General features: G+C 38.9%; 1 protein-coding gene across 1 annotated transcript in view; it reads left to right on the top strand.

The window, feature by feature from the left end:
* The first annotated feature begins 242 nt into the window (after positions 1–242).
* The window catches only part of LRPPRC (leucine rich pentatricopeptide repeat containing), a 104,271-nt gene continuing 86,979 nt past the window's right edge, over positions 243–17,534 (top strand). Inside the window, exons 1-3 of the mRNA XM_082851608.1 lie at positions 243–401; positions 14,366–14,565; positions 15,853–15,975. Of these exons, the coding sequence (XP_082707734.1) occupies positions 253–401; positions 14,366–14,565; positions 15,853–15,975 (472 nt within the window). The 5' untranslated portion in view covers positions 243–252. The remainder of the gene's footprint in view (positions 402–14,365; positions 14,566–15,852; positions 15,976–17,534) is intronic.

Below are 17,534 nucleotides of genomic sequence, written 5' to 3'. Positions count from 1 at the left end.
ACGTGAAGGAAAGAGAACGGAAAGAGACGCTCCCTGGAATGACATATCAAGCTACCTTGTAATGCACATATCTCGTGGGGATCATATGTCCTGGGAGAAACAGGTTTTTCAATCTTCCAAGTTATAACAACACGTGCCTCCCCCTACGTCTGGCGCGCCCGGCCTTTGGTCTCTCCCGCGCCGGACGACCCCGCGGTCACGTGCTCCCCCATCCTTGCCCAGCGTGCAGCCTACGGTGGGGACGGCGGAGCCATGGCGGCCTTGCTGAGACCGGCCCGCTGGCTCCTCCGCGCTGGGGCGGCCCCGCACCTCCCGCTCTCCCTGCGCCTTCTAGCGGGCGGCCCGAGGTGGCCGCACGCCGCCTTCTGTCCTCACGCCGCTCGCGCCGGGCGCGTCGCCGGGTGAGTGCTCGGCCGCTTTCTCAGCCCGCCTGCAGCGCGGCAGTTCCTCGGGGTCGTGGACGTGGGCGAGGGCCGGGTCCCACTTGCGCTCTTTTCACACTCTCCTCGCTGCTCCAGGGCCAGGCGTCCCCGGGCCTCGTATCACGCTCCTCACCGGGGGGTTTAGGGTGACAGGGTTGGTCGCCTTCGAAGGTTACGGCCACGGACGTGGCTTGCTTCCGTCATGGATCCTGCCATCGCCGCCTCGGACTCGGTCGTCCTGCCCTCGGGTTATCGACGTCCTAAGAAGCTGAGAGGGGCTTTGAAGGCTGCTGCAGGGGATCAAGTGTTACTCTTCTATGATTGACCGGCTCGGGTGTTGTCCCACGTGCAAGCGTTATTGGTGCTTAGTAACCATCTACGATTTAAGTTTCGAGAGCTTTCTTTTTGGAGGGAGGATAGGTTGGGAATTTTGGGTGAGCTAAGGGTAGTTTAGAGGTGGAAGTTTAATTATCAGTGTGGGCTTTTGCCTCCGTTTTCTTCAGTGGAGTTTACCTCAGTATTTACGAAGAAGTGCAGCGGGTTGGGAGTCGGGACAGTAGACTCTGTAAATGTCAGTGAATGTATAAGTGGACGCATTCTAGGCACTCTGTGGGAACTGGGGGTGCAAAGGCAAATTAAGTTCTCAGTGGGTGTCAAATGTGTGAATAAATGCTCTCATGGATTGAGGTTTATCAGGGGGTAAGTTTGGTATAGACTTTGCCAAGGAGACGATAAGGAAGCTTGATGAACGTGTTAATTTGAGTAGTATTTTTTTTTTTACATCTTTATTGGAGTATAATTGCTCTACAATGGTGTGTCAGTTTCTGCTTTGTAACAAAGTGAATCAGCCATACACACACACATGTTCCCATATCTCTTCCCTCTTGCGTCTCCCTCCCTCCCACCCTCCCTATTGCACCCCTCTAGGTGGGCACAAAGCACCGAGCTGATCTCCCTGTGCTATGCGGCTGCTTCCCACTAGCTATCTATTTTACGTTTGAGTAGTATTCTGATTGCCTGAGAAGGGTAGATGGGCACTGAGGTTTTAGAGTTGAAGAAAAACTGATTTTGAAAGACGAGTGTTTATAAATAGAGGTACTTTGGGAGACAGCATAAGGGCTAAGAGCTGAGGATCTGGAATAGGCCAGGGCTGGACTGCGGGCTTCTCTATTTGCATTATGCCACTGGGCAAGTTACGTAACGTTGACAGGCCTCAGTTTCTTTAGTTATAAGATGGGAGTAGTAATAGTGTTGGTGACATTGCATGAGGTTATCTATATAAACCTCTTAATATAGGGCCTGGTTCCTCGTAAATGCTGTATTAGTTACTATAATAGTAACAGTAATAGCTGTGATTGCGTGGATTTTTTGTGGTCCTGCTTGGAAACCTACTTTATGTGTAGAATTACATGGAGGAAATGTTTTATGACTTCTTAGCAACTTAGTTATACAATTTTGGAATGTAGTCTGCTTATGACTTGGAGCCTACCTGAATTTTCTCATTAGGCCTGAACAGTTAACCTTTAGAAGTTGTGCCTCTGCTTTCACAGATCTACACTTCTTGGCTTTCAGAGAGGTTCTTTTGAGAAAGTTGTGCCAATGATTTATATTTTTCTAGTCCTTAACATCCCTGTGAGGCCAGGGGAGGGTCGATGTTACAGTTCATCTTCGCTGTTGCATTTGAGGAAAACAGTAGGGGGAACACAATCTAGTAGAGAGGGTGTTGGTCTGCTCATCAGACCTGGGCTCCATTTACTTGCTGCATAACCTTACCTAGCCTTTTTGATCCTCAGTTCGTTGTCTGTGAAGTAGAGGTAACAAGGCCTTTCCCTCTTCTTTTAAAGCTCATTTCTTGTCATTCAGGACTCAACTTAAATGCTATCTCTTCAGAGAGGCCTAACCTCAACACTCAGTGCAAACCCTATTTTAGTTGTATCACGGCATGTCTCACTTGTCTGATATTATTTATCTGCCCGCTGCTTGTTTCCTTAGAACTTAGTCTTGTTCACCATTGTGTGCTCAGCTCATAGCAGGCAGTAAAGAAGTGTTTGTTTTCTTGTTCTCCTGGACTCTGAACGTTTTCTATACAGTTTCCTACCCACAGCCTGTAAGCATGCTCACATCTTTCCCACCTGAAAAACAAAACCTTTCCTGAAACTGGACTTAACTCCACATGCTCCCCAGTCTCTTCTTCCTGTCTGTACTCCTGTCTCCTTCATTTCTTCACTTCGAATTCGCTCTTTGACCCACTGCAGTCACACCACTGGGAATAGCCATCATTGTTTTATTTATTAGCTTTTTATTATGTATTTTTAAATTTTAGAACTTATGTGCCTTCAGGAACAATTGCAAAATATTGGGGGGGAAAGCAATAAACTAAAAATCACTCTTAATTCTATCACCCACAGAGAGCCATTGAGATGTGTGTATATATATATACAGAGAGAGAGAGAGGGTGCTTTTAAAATTAGGCATGTGTGAGATGTAAGTTTATTTCATTTAATTTTTTAAGGGACTTCTTAATAACCAGATCCACTCTTGGTTGTTTTTTATATAATTTTTTTTATTTTTGGCTGCGTTGGGTCATTGTTGCTGTGCGCAGGCTTTCTCTGGTTGCGGCGAGTGGGGGCTACTCTTCGTCACAGTGTGTGGGCTTCTCATTGCAGTGGCTTCTCTTGTTGAGGAGCACAGGCTCTAGGTGCGCGGGCTTCAGTAGTTGTGGCACGCGGACTCAGTAGCTGTGGCTCATGAGCTCTAGAGGGCAGGCTCAATAGTTGTGGCACATGGGCTTAGTTGCTCTGCGGCATGTGGGATCTTCCCGGACCAGGGCTCCAAGCCGTGCCCCCTGCATTGGCAGCCAGATTCTTAATCACTGCGCCACCAGGGAAGCCCCCAGATCCACTCTTAAGGCCTTGACCTCTGGCATTACTGTCTCCCATTTCCCCCTTAATGAAACCCTTTTATTGGCATTGAAGATGACACCACTCTTTCTTGATTTTATTCTCTTTAGAATTTTTCTCATTTTGTTGCATCCTTTTTCCTCTGTTCATCTCTTAAATGCTGATATCTTTGGGGGGTGGCGGTGGTTGTCCTTAGTCCTTTTGTTTTCTCATTTTTTTTTCATTCCCTTTGGGCAACCTCTTCCATTTTTAGGGCATCAGCTGATACCTGCCTATCTGATGATGGCAATATTTTCCCTCCTGGAGGTGCCTGCCTGCTACTAGGCACCTCCACTTGTTGACCTATAGGTACTTCAAACCCATACATCTCAAACTGGATTCATCACTTTGCTGTACACCAGAAACTAACACAACATTGTAAGTCAACTATACTTCAATTTTTTTTTTTTTTTTTTTTTTTTTGTGGTACGCGGGCCTCTCACTGTTGTGGCCTCTCCCGTTGCGGAGCACAGGCTCCAGACGCGCAGGCTCAGTGGCCATGGCTCACGGGCCCAGCCACTCCGCGGCATGTAGGATCTTCCCGGACCGGGGCACGAACCCGTGTCCCCTGCATTGGCAGGCGGACTCTCAACCACTGCGCCACCAGGAAGCCCTATACTTCAATTTGAAAAATTAAAAAAAAAAAAGAAAATATCAAACTGGATTCATCTTTCCTCCCAAGTCTGTTCCTCGTGCGTCCCCTGTTTTAGTGAATGTTGCTATTTCTGTCAGCTTTATAGAGATTTTTCATTCATATTTCTTTGACACTTCCCTGTTCCCATCCTCCCTCCTATGTATTGATTGCACAAATGATTAAGTTCTGTTAGAGCTACTTCATCTGGAATGATTTACCTCTTCTTCCAACCCCTACTTTATTCTGTAGTTACCCTGGTAATTTGATCTTGTCATTTTCCTACTGAAGAATTAGACACTGTGGTGGCTCCATTTGTTCCAGGATAAGGTGCTTCATGATCTGGAGATGCCTCTGGAGCCTCACTTCTTGTGAGTTCATTCCCATGGTGTCCTCTGTGCTAGCCATCTCAAACTCTACTTCAGAGTCCTCCACAGCAGGGCTTCTGAAACCGTAATGAGCATAAGAATTCCCTGGGGATCCTCTGAAAATGTGGATTCTGACTTTGTAGGTATAGGTAGGGGACTGAGATTCTGCATTTTTAACAAGCCCTCAGATGATAAAGGTGCTGCTGGTCTGTGAACCAGCAAGGCTTTGATGGAGCACGTTGCACATCTCTTTACCTTTGACTGTGATGTTCATTGTTGGGATGTGTCTCCTCTTCTCTGTTTAATCTCTGTTGCTGGCTTCTTCCTTTGACCACTCCCTTCTTGTGCTTTCTCTCAGATCCGGAATCACTAAAGCACCCATTAACACTATTGCATGTGTACCCACCAGCACTCCAGACCTGGTTGAAGGTTCCTTGAAGGCAGGGACTTTGTCTTACTCTTTTTGCCTCCCCTGGTGTCTGACTTTGTGGCACATAGTAGATGTCAAATGTTTGTTGAGTAAATCAATGAAAATCTTAGATATTGAGGAAGGAATATTTGTGGGATGCAAAGGAGTGTGAAGGGGTACTTAACCCATTCATGTAGTGCAGTGGATATCCACAAATTCACCCTGATCTTGATTTCCAGGAATGTCTGAGAAGGACAGATGAGTATTATTGAGTGAAATTATTAGAATTTATTAATACTTAGGTGCTTCAGAGGAAAGGTAAGCTTTGAGTTAAATCAGTTTGGAAGCGGATCTGGATTGATGATTATCTTAAAGGTGAAGAGCACATATTGCCCTATGACAGAATGATGTGACTTCTAAAATTGAAAGGAGAGAAAACTTTTCCTTGTTTACCTCTCATTAAAAAAACGTTCTCAGCACATCTTAAAAGTCTGTCTGGGTCCTTTGGAGTTGCGATTCAGCCTCTGCTCCCTGTGGGTTTAAGTTTATCAATTACAGAGGACTATGATAGGCACGTGTACAACATGTTATGTATGTGCTATCCATAGAGAGGAATATAATACTGTGGCATTTCAGAGAGAAGAAGGAAAGAAACATTTGTTTTGTGGTAGGGGATTGCTCAAGTTTAAGAGGCCATGTGGTAATGAGTAGTCAGAATGTTCCAGGGGAAGAAAGAGGAGGAAGAAACTTGGAGGCCATACTTTTATCCTGTGTGTCTACGTGGGGTGGGATGTAGTGGAAGTTGATACTACAAAAGTCCATCAATTTCTTTTTTTAAAAAAATAATTTATTTTTGGCTGCGTTGGGTCTTTGTTGCTGCACGTGGGCTTTCTCTAGTTGCAGCGAGCAGTGGCTACTCTTGGTTGCGGGTGCGCGGGCTTCTCACTGCGGTGGCTTCTCTTGTGGAGCACAGGCTGTAGGCACGCGGGCTTCAGGAGTTGTGGCACACAGGCTTAGTTGCTCCATGGCATGTGGGATCTTCCTGGACCAGGGCTCGACCCTGTGTCCCCTGCATTGGTAGGCGGATTCTTAACCACTACACCACCAGCGTTGGTTAGAAAGTTGGTCGGAAGCCGTTGGAGGCTTTTGAGAAATACAGTTCTTCACAAAGTTTACAAAGACCCTAGGAGAAATAGGGACTGGGGATAGATAGACCAGTGAGGAACAACATTGATACATACTGCAGATTAGGCTTAATAGGGCCACAACTAGGTGGTGCAGAACTGAAGAAAAGATACTTCCTTTTCTGAAGGAAAGAGAACAGGAGCTTGGAGAGAATGTTAGAATTAGGAAGAATTGATTTGGAGATTAGGATAAATAATAGTACCTTTGGGGTAGATCTTTACCATTGTTAAACTGTGTTTGTATGAATTTATCACACACACGTTTCATCTTCTGTGGGTTGATATTACAAGTTAGGAAACTGAGGTTTAGAAGGGTGAAGTAATTTATCCAGGATCTCCAGTTGGGATTCAACTGCAGATGCTGTGATTCTCAGTTCCCAAGTGCTTTGAATATGTTGTGTTTTAGGTGCTAAAGGGATTACTTATGGACAAAAAAACATTTTTTAAAAAAGGCAATACATAATACAGTATAAACTGAGGAATTAGAGACTATCACAAGTAAGTAAGCACATGATAAGATCTCAGAATGTAAACTCTGGAGGGCATCTCTAGAATAATCTAGTCTATCCCACTCTTGCTTTATATTGATAGATTCTACAGAGTATCTTGCTCCACGTTACATATAAGGTCCCAGCCTGGGTAACTGACTCTTGTTAGTTCCTGTCATAGCTGAGGCAAAGGAGACATCCCTTTGGACTGGAGGAACCTGAGATGGAGGGGACATCTGGATAGGTAGAAAGGAATGGCATTGGTGTTTCAAGTCAGAAGACTGTTACCAAGTGTAGAAGGGTTGCAAGTGACTTTTTTACTCTGAAGTTCTGTGACTTACCGTAGAGCATAAAGCAGTGTTTGGGGGACAGCTTAGCTGGGCAAGAGTTTTCGGAGAACTGAGGTCTTGGAAAATTCAGGGAGAATTTTTCAGGGAGAAAGTTCATTGTGACAGCTTTACAAAAGATTTTTTAAAAGATCAAACAGCAGATATTTATTGAGTACCTTCTATAATAAGAACTATTTATTGAGCACTCTTTTGTTAGGAATCTTATTTTTTATGTGATCTTTACAAGGTAGGTACTTTTTCTCACTTGAGGGAACTAATGGTTAAACCAAATACCTTTCCCAGAGTCACGTACCTGTTAAACAGCATAGCTTGGATTTCAGTAGGCCTTTTAAAATAAGTCTTGTACTTTCTGCTAATACATTTTAAAAAGAAGAAGTAATGTAGTTAATATTTATTATGCTTAATTTGCTGGGTCCTTTATGTATACTTTTCTCAGTGTTGCCCAGACCTTGGGCATTTGTGTACTGCCTTCACATTTTTTTGCCAAATCTAGTACTACCTAAACTATTATTTATGTTTAGCATTTTTCTTTTCATTGGGTTTAGATTTAAACTGACATTTTATAACTTAATTTTGTTTTAAGCAAGAATTCTAGGAAGATAAAGAGCTAGATGCAATAGTTATTTTAAACTATTTATTGAAGTAAATAAAACTACAGAAATAGAAAGTCTTTGTCTACATGCTATCTAAAACCATTTTCCTGGCAGAAGTGCAATATTTTGGGAAACACTGCATTATCTCAGTCTTTGTGATACTCCTGTGCGGTGAGTACTATTATCTCTGAGATTTTACGGGCTCAGAGAGAGTTGTGGTAACTTGGCCAAAGTTACATATCTTAGAAATGGCAGAGCCTGAAATCAGGACAGTCTGTTTGTTTGGTTTTTTTCCCCTTCCAATGAGAATGTCTTGAATGGCCTAAATTTTGCATAATGGCTAACCGTTTATCCTTTTTTTTTTTTCATATAATTAGAGACTTTTGGCTTATAATTAGTGATAGTTCCCAGGAAACATGGCAACAGATATAAAAAGAATATATTAGACATTTCTTATTGGAATCTAGGTTTCTATTGAGTCTGGTGTTAGCAAATTTGGAATACTAGACTTCTCAGTACAAGCTCTTCTGTTCTTAAGCTTCTTTCTTTTCTCCTTATAATATAGACTTTACAGTTAGGGGCCATGTTGGAAATTCTTAATTTTTTTAAACACATAAAATATTCCTGTTAAATTTGACTCTAAACAAGAATTTTAAGGACCAAAATTAGGAGTAATTGCCAAAATTTCCCCTCCTTATCCCAATAACCATTTTACATTTTTATATTCAAGCCCACACTCTGAAAGCTGGTGTGTTTCCACTATGCCATGGAGCCTTCTGTTTTTGTCTCTAAGATTGTGCTTATCAAGTGTTATGAAAATGATACATAATACGTTAAGATGTATACAGAGGATTAATCGAGACTCTGTAGGGCTCTTTTACATGAATTTTTCTCTATTACATGGAAGTGAGAATTAACAAATTGTACTGGCAAGACTTGTTGCCTGGAATTTGCAGTTAAATCAGGTGGGAGCCTTGGTGATTCTTATCTCCACGCCCACCCTCTAAGCTTCAGTCTCTCACTTGGACTGCTGCAACAGCTTCCTAAATGGTATCTCTATTAAATTCTTGCTGCTGTCTAATTTTTGGTCCACCCTGCAGCTAGACTGATCTTTTCTAAACAGAAATAGATCATACCACAACCCCTGCTTACAAAACCTTCAGTAGGGTTATATACAGTTTTGTACTTGGAATGAAATCTGTATCTAGAATAAAATCCAGACTCCTTACCTTCACAATCCTCCATGATCTAGCCCAGCCTTCCTCTCCAATCTCATACCATCTGTTGCTCACGCACTTGGTCTACTGACTGTTCTACTTGGCCTAGAATACTCATCCTCTGATATCTGTATGGCTGCTGCTTTTCATCCTTAGTTAAAAATTTTGAGTGTCATCATCTTTGTACATTTAATCCAAAGTAGAACCCTACTGTTGTTTCATTGGAGTCATAGAACTTAACACAACTCGTGGGTTTTGTTGTTTTGTTTTTTAAGTTTAACTAATTGATTATCAGGTTTACTTACTAGATAAGTAGAAAGGCTGATCCTAGCACAGTGCTTTATACATAGAAGGTGCTTAATAAATCTTCTTTGAATCAATAAATGAAAGAATTTAGGTGTTGTGATAAAAGTAAAAAAAACAGTTATAGGATCCTAAAGAGGCAGTGGCATGAGACGGTTTTGGGGGAGATTGATCTGGCAGTTGTATGAAGAAAAGCTGAAGCCTGAGAAACTAATATGAGTTTTGTTGCAAAAATCCATGTGTTCTGGATTGAACAAGGAACTCAGAAATAAAGAGGTATCTGAGGGCTCAACAGATGCGCTGTGAAGGATGAGAGGGATTGAGCACTTATCCTAAGATTTTGAGCTTGAGGGAAAAATGTAAAGATGGTGTAGTCAGTAGCAGTGAAGAAATTTGAAAGGAATACCAACCACTTTTAGGAGTCATTGTTTTTTGAATTTTTAACATGTTAAAACTTAATTGGAATCAGTATATACATAAAATGTATAAAATAATTATATACTGCAACCAAATTGGGTTTATTCCAGGTGTGCAAGCCTGGTTCAAGGTTTGAATAGTCAATTGATGTAATCAACCATTATCAACAGACTAAATAAAGAAAACTCAAGTAGAATAGTTAAAATAAGGGATTGGTGAGAACATAAGAGAAATTTGGATACCTATTGCCTACAGAATAGTTCAGCAAAATATGCTTCTGTGAGAGCAGCATTGTGAAAATCAGTCTTGTATTTTATAAGCATGTCATAAAATCCAAATCCTGTCGTTATCAGCCATTGTAGACTTTCCCTTATCTCGTCTCACATTCCCTGCCTAGGTTTAATTTTTACCACTTTCCAGTGTGAACTGCCTGTTGCAGCCAGGTTAGTTTCCTTGATGCCCTTCCGCCATGTTGAGCTCATTTCAGAATGAAATTACCCATGTACAGGTACAGGTCCTGTCGTTTAACTAGCTTTTACTGTGACTTTGGGCAAGTTACTTCACTTTTCTTATCTGTAAAGTCAAGATTATAGTCCTAATTTTCTATTACCTTGCATGTCTTAAATGCGTAATAAACATTAGCTACTGACTATACCTATTCTGTCGCTGTATCTTTAAACTCTGATAGCTCTAGAGTGATGCCCAATTGGCTCATAATAGCAGTGAAAAAGGAAGAAGAGAATAGGGAAGGGAGAGTTTTAAAAATGTATGTGATTAGTTTGGTGTATATTCAGAGTTTAAAAGGAATGAATAACAGTTCAATAAAAAGTTTACTTGAAAGAAATAAACACTGAGACTATCCAAAAGATACAAAGAACTCTTAAAACTCAACAATGAGAAAACTTAATGACCTAGTTGAGAAATTAGCACATCTGAACAGTTCACCAAAGAAATACTGAAGGCAAATAAGCATATGAAAAGATGCTCATATCATATGTCATTAGGGAATTGCAAATTAAAACAACAGTTAGATACCACTACATGCATGTTAGAATGGCTAAAACACCTATGGCATCTGTGGTGAGATGTGGGGCAATAGGAACTCTCATTTATTGCTAGTGGGGATGCAAAATGGTACAGTCATTTTGGAATAGTTTGACGGTTTCTTACAAAGATAAATAAACATAAGCTTACTATATGATCCAGCAGTCACACTCCTAGATATTTACCCAAATGAGTTGAAGATTTCTGTCCACACAAAAACCTGCACATACATGTTTACAGTAGCTTTATTCATAATTGCCCCAAATTGGAAGCGACTAGTATGTCCTTCAGTAGGTGAACTGATAAGCAAATTGTGGTACATCCATACAGTGGAATGTTATTCAGCACTAAAAAAAAATGAACTATCAAGCCATGAAAAGACACAGGGGAACCTTAAATGTGTATTGCTAGGTGAAAGAAGCCAATCTGAAAAAGATTACGTCCTGTATGATTCAACTATATGACATTCTGGAAAAGGTGAAACAAGACAAGTAAAAAGTGGTTGCTAGGGGTTCAGGAGGAGGGGGAAGGGATGAGTTAGGTGGAACACAGGGCATTTTGAGGGCAGTGAAATATTCTGTGGTTCTGTAATGCGTGTCATGTATTTGTCAAAGCCCATAGATATGTACACACAGAGCGTGAACATTTTTGTATACTATAGACCTTAGCTAATAAAAATGTATCAATATTGGTCATCATTTGTAACGAATGTACCACACTAATACAGAATGTTAATAGAGGAAATTAGGTGGAGGGGGAAGAGGGTCTAATACATGGGAACTCCGTACTTTCTGGACAGTTTTTCTGTAAACTTAAAAATGCCTTGAAAAAGTAAGGCATTGATTTTTAAAAGTGACAGGCTTAATAGGGGAGCCTGTTAATTAGGGAACCCATGGAAGCCTGTTTATAATAATCTAATAATAATCTAGTCCTTGTACCTTTTTGAAATATGGACGCTCAACTATAAAATCATTATTTTTTTCACTAAAGAGTCAAAAAACACGAGCACCCATTATAAAAAAACAACAAAACCTGAGAAAAATAACTTTTTAAATGCCAGATTTTGCCAGAGAAAATTCATGGGTAACCTGGAAGTTGGTTGTGAGTGCTGGAGTCTCAGGAGGAAACCTGAGAAATTTAACTCAAAAATATAAAGGAGCCATTTATGACACTTGGGTGAAATGATAAAATAATTTTCCCTTATGTGTTTACATCACTTGGTCATCAGGTTTTGGAGGCAGTGCATTCCAGCTTGTTCAGGCCTGATGGTTAGGTTCCTACCTTGCATGGACCCACCTTAACCCCTGCACTTGTTCTTTCCTTTCTTTTATATCACAACATACCTATCGTTCTAGGCTGTGAACACACCCTTTTTCCTTCAGGGTGTGTTCAAGTGAATTTAAAAATAAATTCTGTGTCAAATAAGAAATGTAGAAAGGGCTGCCATGTGAGGAAGCACTGGAGAATCTTTTTTTTTTTTTTTTTTGTGGTACGCGGGCCTCTCACTGTTGTGGCCTCCCCCATTGCGGAGCACAGGCTCCGGACGCGCAGGCTCAGCGGCCACAGCTCACGGGCCCAGCCGCTCCGCGGCATGTGGGATCTTCCCGGACCGCGGTACGAACCTGTGTCCCTGCATCGGCAGGCGGACTCTCAACCACTGCGCCACCAGGGAAGCCCTGGAGAATCCTTTTGAAGAGGGAAGAATCCTTTGACTTAAATATGTAACTCTTTCCCTCCCCAGTTTACTTTATAGTAGATTCATATTTTGACTTAACTAATTAAAGCCAAACACACGTGAAGGAGACTTAGCAGCATTAAAGATTTATTTTGTGAGAAAAATTAGCTTTAGAATGTTCAGCATGCAGTGCTGGTTTATTAACGTCTCTGTTTTCTGCCTGGATTTTATTTGTGTTTGTTTGATCTTACATTTTATTTTATTTTTTAATATTTATTTATTTATTTTGGCTGCACAGGGTCTTGGTTGTGGCATGTGGACTCTTAGTTGTGGCATGCATGTGGGATCTAGTTCCCTGACCAGGGATCGAACTCGGGCCCCCTGCATTGGGAGCGCAGAGTTTTACCCACTGGACTACCAGGGAAGTCCCTGATCTTACATTTTAAAGCTGCATTTTAAACAGAGGTTTTATTTTTATGCCCCTTCACAGTTTATCAGATTTGGGTTGTGTAAAAAACATTGACAAATACACTTCACTACAATTTTGAAATCTCTTATGTTATTAGCTTTCATTGTTGAACAATATTATTGCACACTCTCCTGAACCTGACACATTGTTCTGGGTGATTTAAAATAATATTTTGTGTTTGCCTGACTAACAAGGGCATAGGTTAGTAACAGCCAGACAAACAGCCAGAGAAAACTTTTGAAAATAAGGGATAAGTATATGTAGGCATGTATCTTCTGTGGTTTATAGGTAAAAATCTAGCATTTAATTAATTCAGTTCATTTAACTACTTTAATCAATTAGCCATCTGCAAGTGCTGATCATTAGGCTTCTTAACTAAACAAGATAAGACATTGTCTTGTTTAGTTACTATTTTGATTTTTTCCATTGTTTTCCAGTCTACTGATTTACATAGGTGGAATCATTGATGGCCAGAGTGATTTGTCCCAGGTCACAGTGGTAGAATTTCTAGTCATCAGTTACTGCCTCTGTTTTACATAACTTTGTTGTGAAACTACTGGTGTAGCTTTCTTTAATGTAACATCAGGTACTTAATCATTCAGTTTTGTGAGTGGTTTTCCAGGTTAATAACATAGGATAGGAAGTCAACAATTTTATTTTTAAACTCACTAGTATGTAAATATTTATTTTGGTAATTGTGGTAAAAAATGTGCACATGCTAGAAAAATGTTATTGTCATCCTAAACGCATTCTCAAATTAGTAAGTAGAGTGTTTTTACATTATACTTAGTTACTATGTACTTAGTATTATTTAGTTATACTTACTGGCTACTTCTGAAAAGTCTAAGATATTTGGGGGTAAAGATGTAAATCTCTGAGAATTAGATAATTTTGTGTGAGATTTGAATGCACAGAAAGAGTTTAAATTCAATTCAAAGATTTATGACAGGGTTTCCTTCACACATAAGGATTATTTCTAAGTTTGATGTTTGTAAATCAGGTAGAGCCTATTTCTACAGCGTAGAATACCTCTGATTTCACGTTTTGGAGCATTTGGTCTGCATGCTAGACCTCTTTTATTAAAATGTTGAATGGTTTAAAGGTTGTTTGCTTTTTGTACACATGTACTAGTTTGACCTTAATTTTTTTTCCTTTTGACTTTCCCCAAATTAATGATGTTTAACAGCAGAAATCTAGTTTTATATTTGTTGGTTGCAGTTGTTAAAATGATTAGAAAAGTATACAGTTAGCATTTTGACATGAATTGAGAGTTGAAACATCACTATAAAATGTTTCAGATTTATTTAGAAAGATGGGAAATTCTTTCGTTGTTAATGATCCTTTAAAACGTATAATTTTAACTTGGAAATTGGTCTTCTTAATAATTCATAATAAGCAACACCTGGAAAGCATTTGAAGAATGCTTTAGAATTCTTCAGAATTTTAGATATATTTTAGATCTCTTGTCTCATTTGCAGAGGTAAGAAGAGCTTTGTAGCATAATCTTCATTTTCCTTCACTGACTTGGTTTTGGTTAAGGGAGATTTAAAAACACTTAAAACATACTGTATTATTGTCTTAGTTTGAGTTGATTCCATGTGAAAAGTTATCCAGATATTGTCAGTTATTCAAGAGGTTAATTTGCATGCAGTTTATGCGCATGTGACTTCATTTAAAGCAAAGGTCAAAACTTTCTTCCCTACCAATTTATACTTCTCTGTGCATTTTTGCTATTGTGCTATGAATTTAGGTATTTAGTAACTAATAAGAAAGCTTTGTATAAATTTTACTCACACAGATGACCTATGTGGTTAGTAGCTGACATAGTTTATTTCTAATTGTCTTTCATTTTGTAGAGAGCTACTGAGCCAAGCCAGGCTGTATGCCATTGCTGCTGAAAAAAAGAATTATCTTCAAGAAGAGGCCACTTCTTCTCATAGAAGGAATACCAGTCAGTTTGATTGGGCTCTAATGAGGCTAGATAATTCTGTCCGAAGAACTGGCCGCATCCCTAAGACTCTTCTACAAAAAGTCTTTGATAACACCTGCCACTCAGGTATTTCAAGATTTTCTGTTCAAAAAGTTGAACTTAAGTACTGGTTTGGTGGTAAGCTCATTATAGAGCACATTACTTGATACTTCAAATTTTGTTATTTCTATTCATGATTTTATGTTATGATTGTGATCTGTTTTTCCAACTCATCAGAGCAAAGTTTTGAGTAAAACATTTTGTTTTGCATGTTTATTTCAAAATCAGCAAATAAAAATGGTCTTCTCCCACAGTTTATGAAGGAATCACTTTGAGTGGTAAATTTTCTTGGAAGATATTAGTTTTTCTTCTGTTGTATAGTGTCTGCTTTCCCTAAGATAATCACATATGACAAATTCCCAGAAAGACTGATAATCACTATTTCCCTTTCATTTTCACTTAGCTATTAAAATTTATTTGAGTCACTTATGCAACTTTGATAATCTGATAGAAACTTGCCCTCAACACCGCCCCCCAAAAAAAACCCTAACCACACATGCTCACACAAAAGCCCATGTGCAAGCCACACACATAATTTTGTATATAGTTTGAGAGCATTCACCAGCTTCCCAAAGCCCATCCATGATTTCAGTCACGTTAAGCTGTAGAATCTAATGATGAGGGATACTAAAGAAGTATCAGTAATAACTTGCATTTAAAGACAGTTTTTATCATTTTCTCTTGAGTTGTACGGCTATCACCGCAGTCAATTTTAGAACATTTTTATCACCCCCAAAAGAAACGTCCATACTCCTAAACATCAGTCCCCAGACCTCCATCCCTTCCAGCCCTCGGCAACCACTAGTGTACTTCCTTGTAGATTTGCTTATCCTGGATACTTTATATAAATGGAATCATGCAATAAGTGGTTTATTTTTGTTTTTGTTTTAAAGTCAGCTTTCAGAGACATGTGGATAAAGGGAGAAGGAAGTTAATATTTTGTAGAGGATTATAAACCTAAGTTGGATATTCTTGGGTTTTAATTGCACTACTTTGTACTATTTTCATAAGATACTGAGAAGTTTAGCCTTTCTATTGCAGTAAGCACTAGGTTCTTTGTAGTCTTGCAGATTGTATAGATTTATAACCTTAGCTTCCCTAAGAAAACAGATTAGTTTTAAAAACTTGTAGTAACATTGTAAATGATACTTGTTGATTGGGATAGGATTTTTCTGATTTATGAGTACTCTTTTAATATTATCTTTAGTGAGGCAGGAGATTTTAAAATATTTACAGATTTCAACTTAAGTTTTGATATTTATCTGCATGGTATTGTTACTATGTTAAATATTATACATTAACCTGTTTTCATAGGTAGCCGAGGTGGTAATCAAGCCTTGCTTCTGCTGCGCAGCTGTGGTTCTCTCTTGCCTGAACTAAAGCTCTCAGAGAGAACAGAATTTGCTCATAGGATATGGGACAAACTTCAGAAATTGGGTATGATTGTATGAATATATGATGTGTATGAAGGGTGTAGATACTTTTTCTTTTAGTAAAAAAGAATTTCTTTTCATAAATGCTGTAGTTCAGTTTTATGGAAGGGTTTTACTTGATTCATATTTTTTTGTGATATGACTTATTTGGTGAGTTATAGTGACATCTAGGGGCATTAAGAGTAAAATAATTTTTCATAACAAGTATTACTTTTAGGGTAAGTTAAAAAGAACGAAGTAGAAAGACATTTAGTCTGTCAAAGTTATAAGTGCACATACTATTTGACCAAGCATTTCTATTTGTTAGAATTTATTAACATATCAAGCATTTCAGTGTTTTAATATGTTTATACTTAAAAAAATTCCTTTTGACGTACAGTTGATTTACAATATTATATTAACTTGAGGTGTACAACATAGTCTGTTTGTTAGAGTTTAGATAGATATACTCACATGTGCAAAAGGATATTCTTCATTGTAGCTTGTTTGCAAAAGTAAAAATTGGAACCAACTCTAATGTCCCTCACTAGAGGTTTGGTTAAATAAATTATGGAGTGTCTGTAAAATGGAATACGGTGCAACCATTAAAAGAATGGAGTTCTTCATATACTAATGTGGGGTTTTCTCCAAAATATAATTAAAAATTAAGATACAGAACAGAGTGTATAGTTTGATACCATTCTGAAGAAAAATGTTTATATGTGTATGTGCATATGATATTAAAATATTTCTGGAAGGATGATAAACACTAGATACAATTTTTACTGTATACTTTTTAAAAAAATTATAGTTGATTACCCTATACTCTTTTATACTTTTTCATTTTGGGGCTATGAATAGTACCTATTCAAAAAATAAAATAGTTTAAAAGATCATTTGATAAAATTCAATGTTCATTCCTGATTTAAGAAAATCTTAACAAAGCAAACTAGAAATATCTATATGTCAGTAAGTCACATAACTTAAAAACACATGTTGAACTGGGAGAAATATTTGTGAGAATGGTTATATTCTAAAATAGAAAAGAACCCTTATATAGTAGTCATAACATTAATACCTCAATAGAAAGATAGACACGTATTACTTTCTATTATAATTGTTCACAAACATGTCTTTTCTCTATACTGTATATCCTTTGTGAGAGTAGAATTCATAACATCTTTGTTTTTCTCTTTGCCAGTAGAATAATGCTTTGAACTTATTACACTTGTTAACTAGTTGTTGAATTAATATTGTTAGAAACCTGGTAGATTGCCACCGTGACTCTTGTTCACAGACTTTTTTTAAGCTGTAAGAGATTTTTTTAGCTTAGGTAATATGTCCAAAGTTACAGAATGAGCTGTGACAGATCCGAGACTGGAACTGAGTTTTCCAGACTAAAGGGGATTCTTTAGTCCCCTTTAGTTTGGAAATGATAGGCTCTCATTTCAATGTTGCCATATGCTAAATTTTTTTTTTTTTTTTTTGCGATACGCAGGCCTCTCACTGTTGTGGCCTCTCCTGTTGCAGAGCACAGGCTCTGGACACGCAGGCTCAGCGGCCATGGCTCACGGGCCTGGCCGC

This window comes from Leucopleurus acutus (genome assembly GCF_964270905.1).
Source record: "Leucopleurus acutus genome assembly, chromosome: 12".
NCBI classification, from domain to species: domain Eukaryota; kingdom Metazoa; phylum Chordata; class Mammalia; order Artiodactyla; family Delphinidae; genus Leucopleurus; species Leucopleurus acutus.
This window is presented reverse-complemented; position numbering and strand designations above follow the sequence as displayed.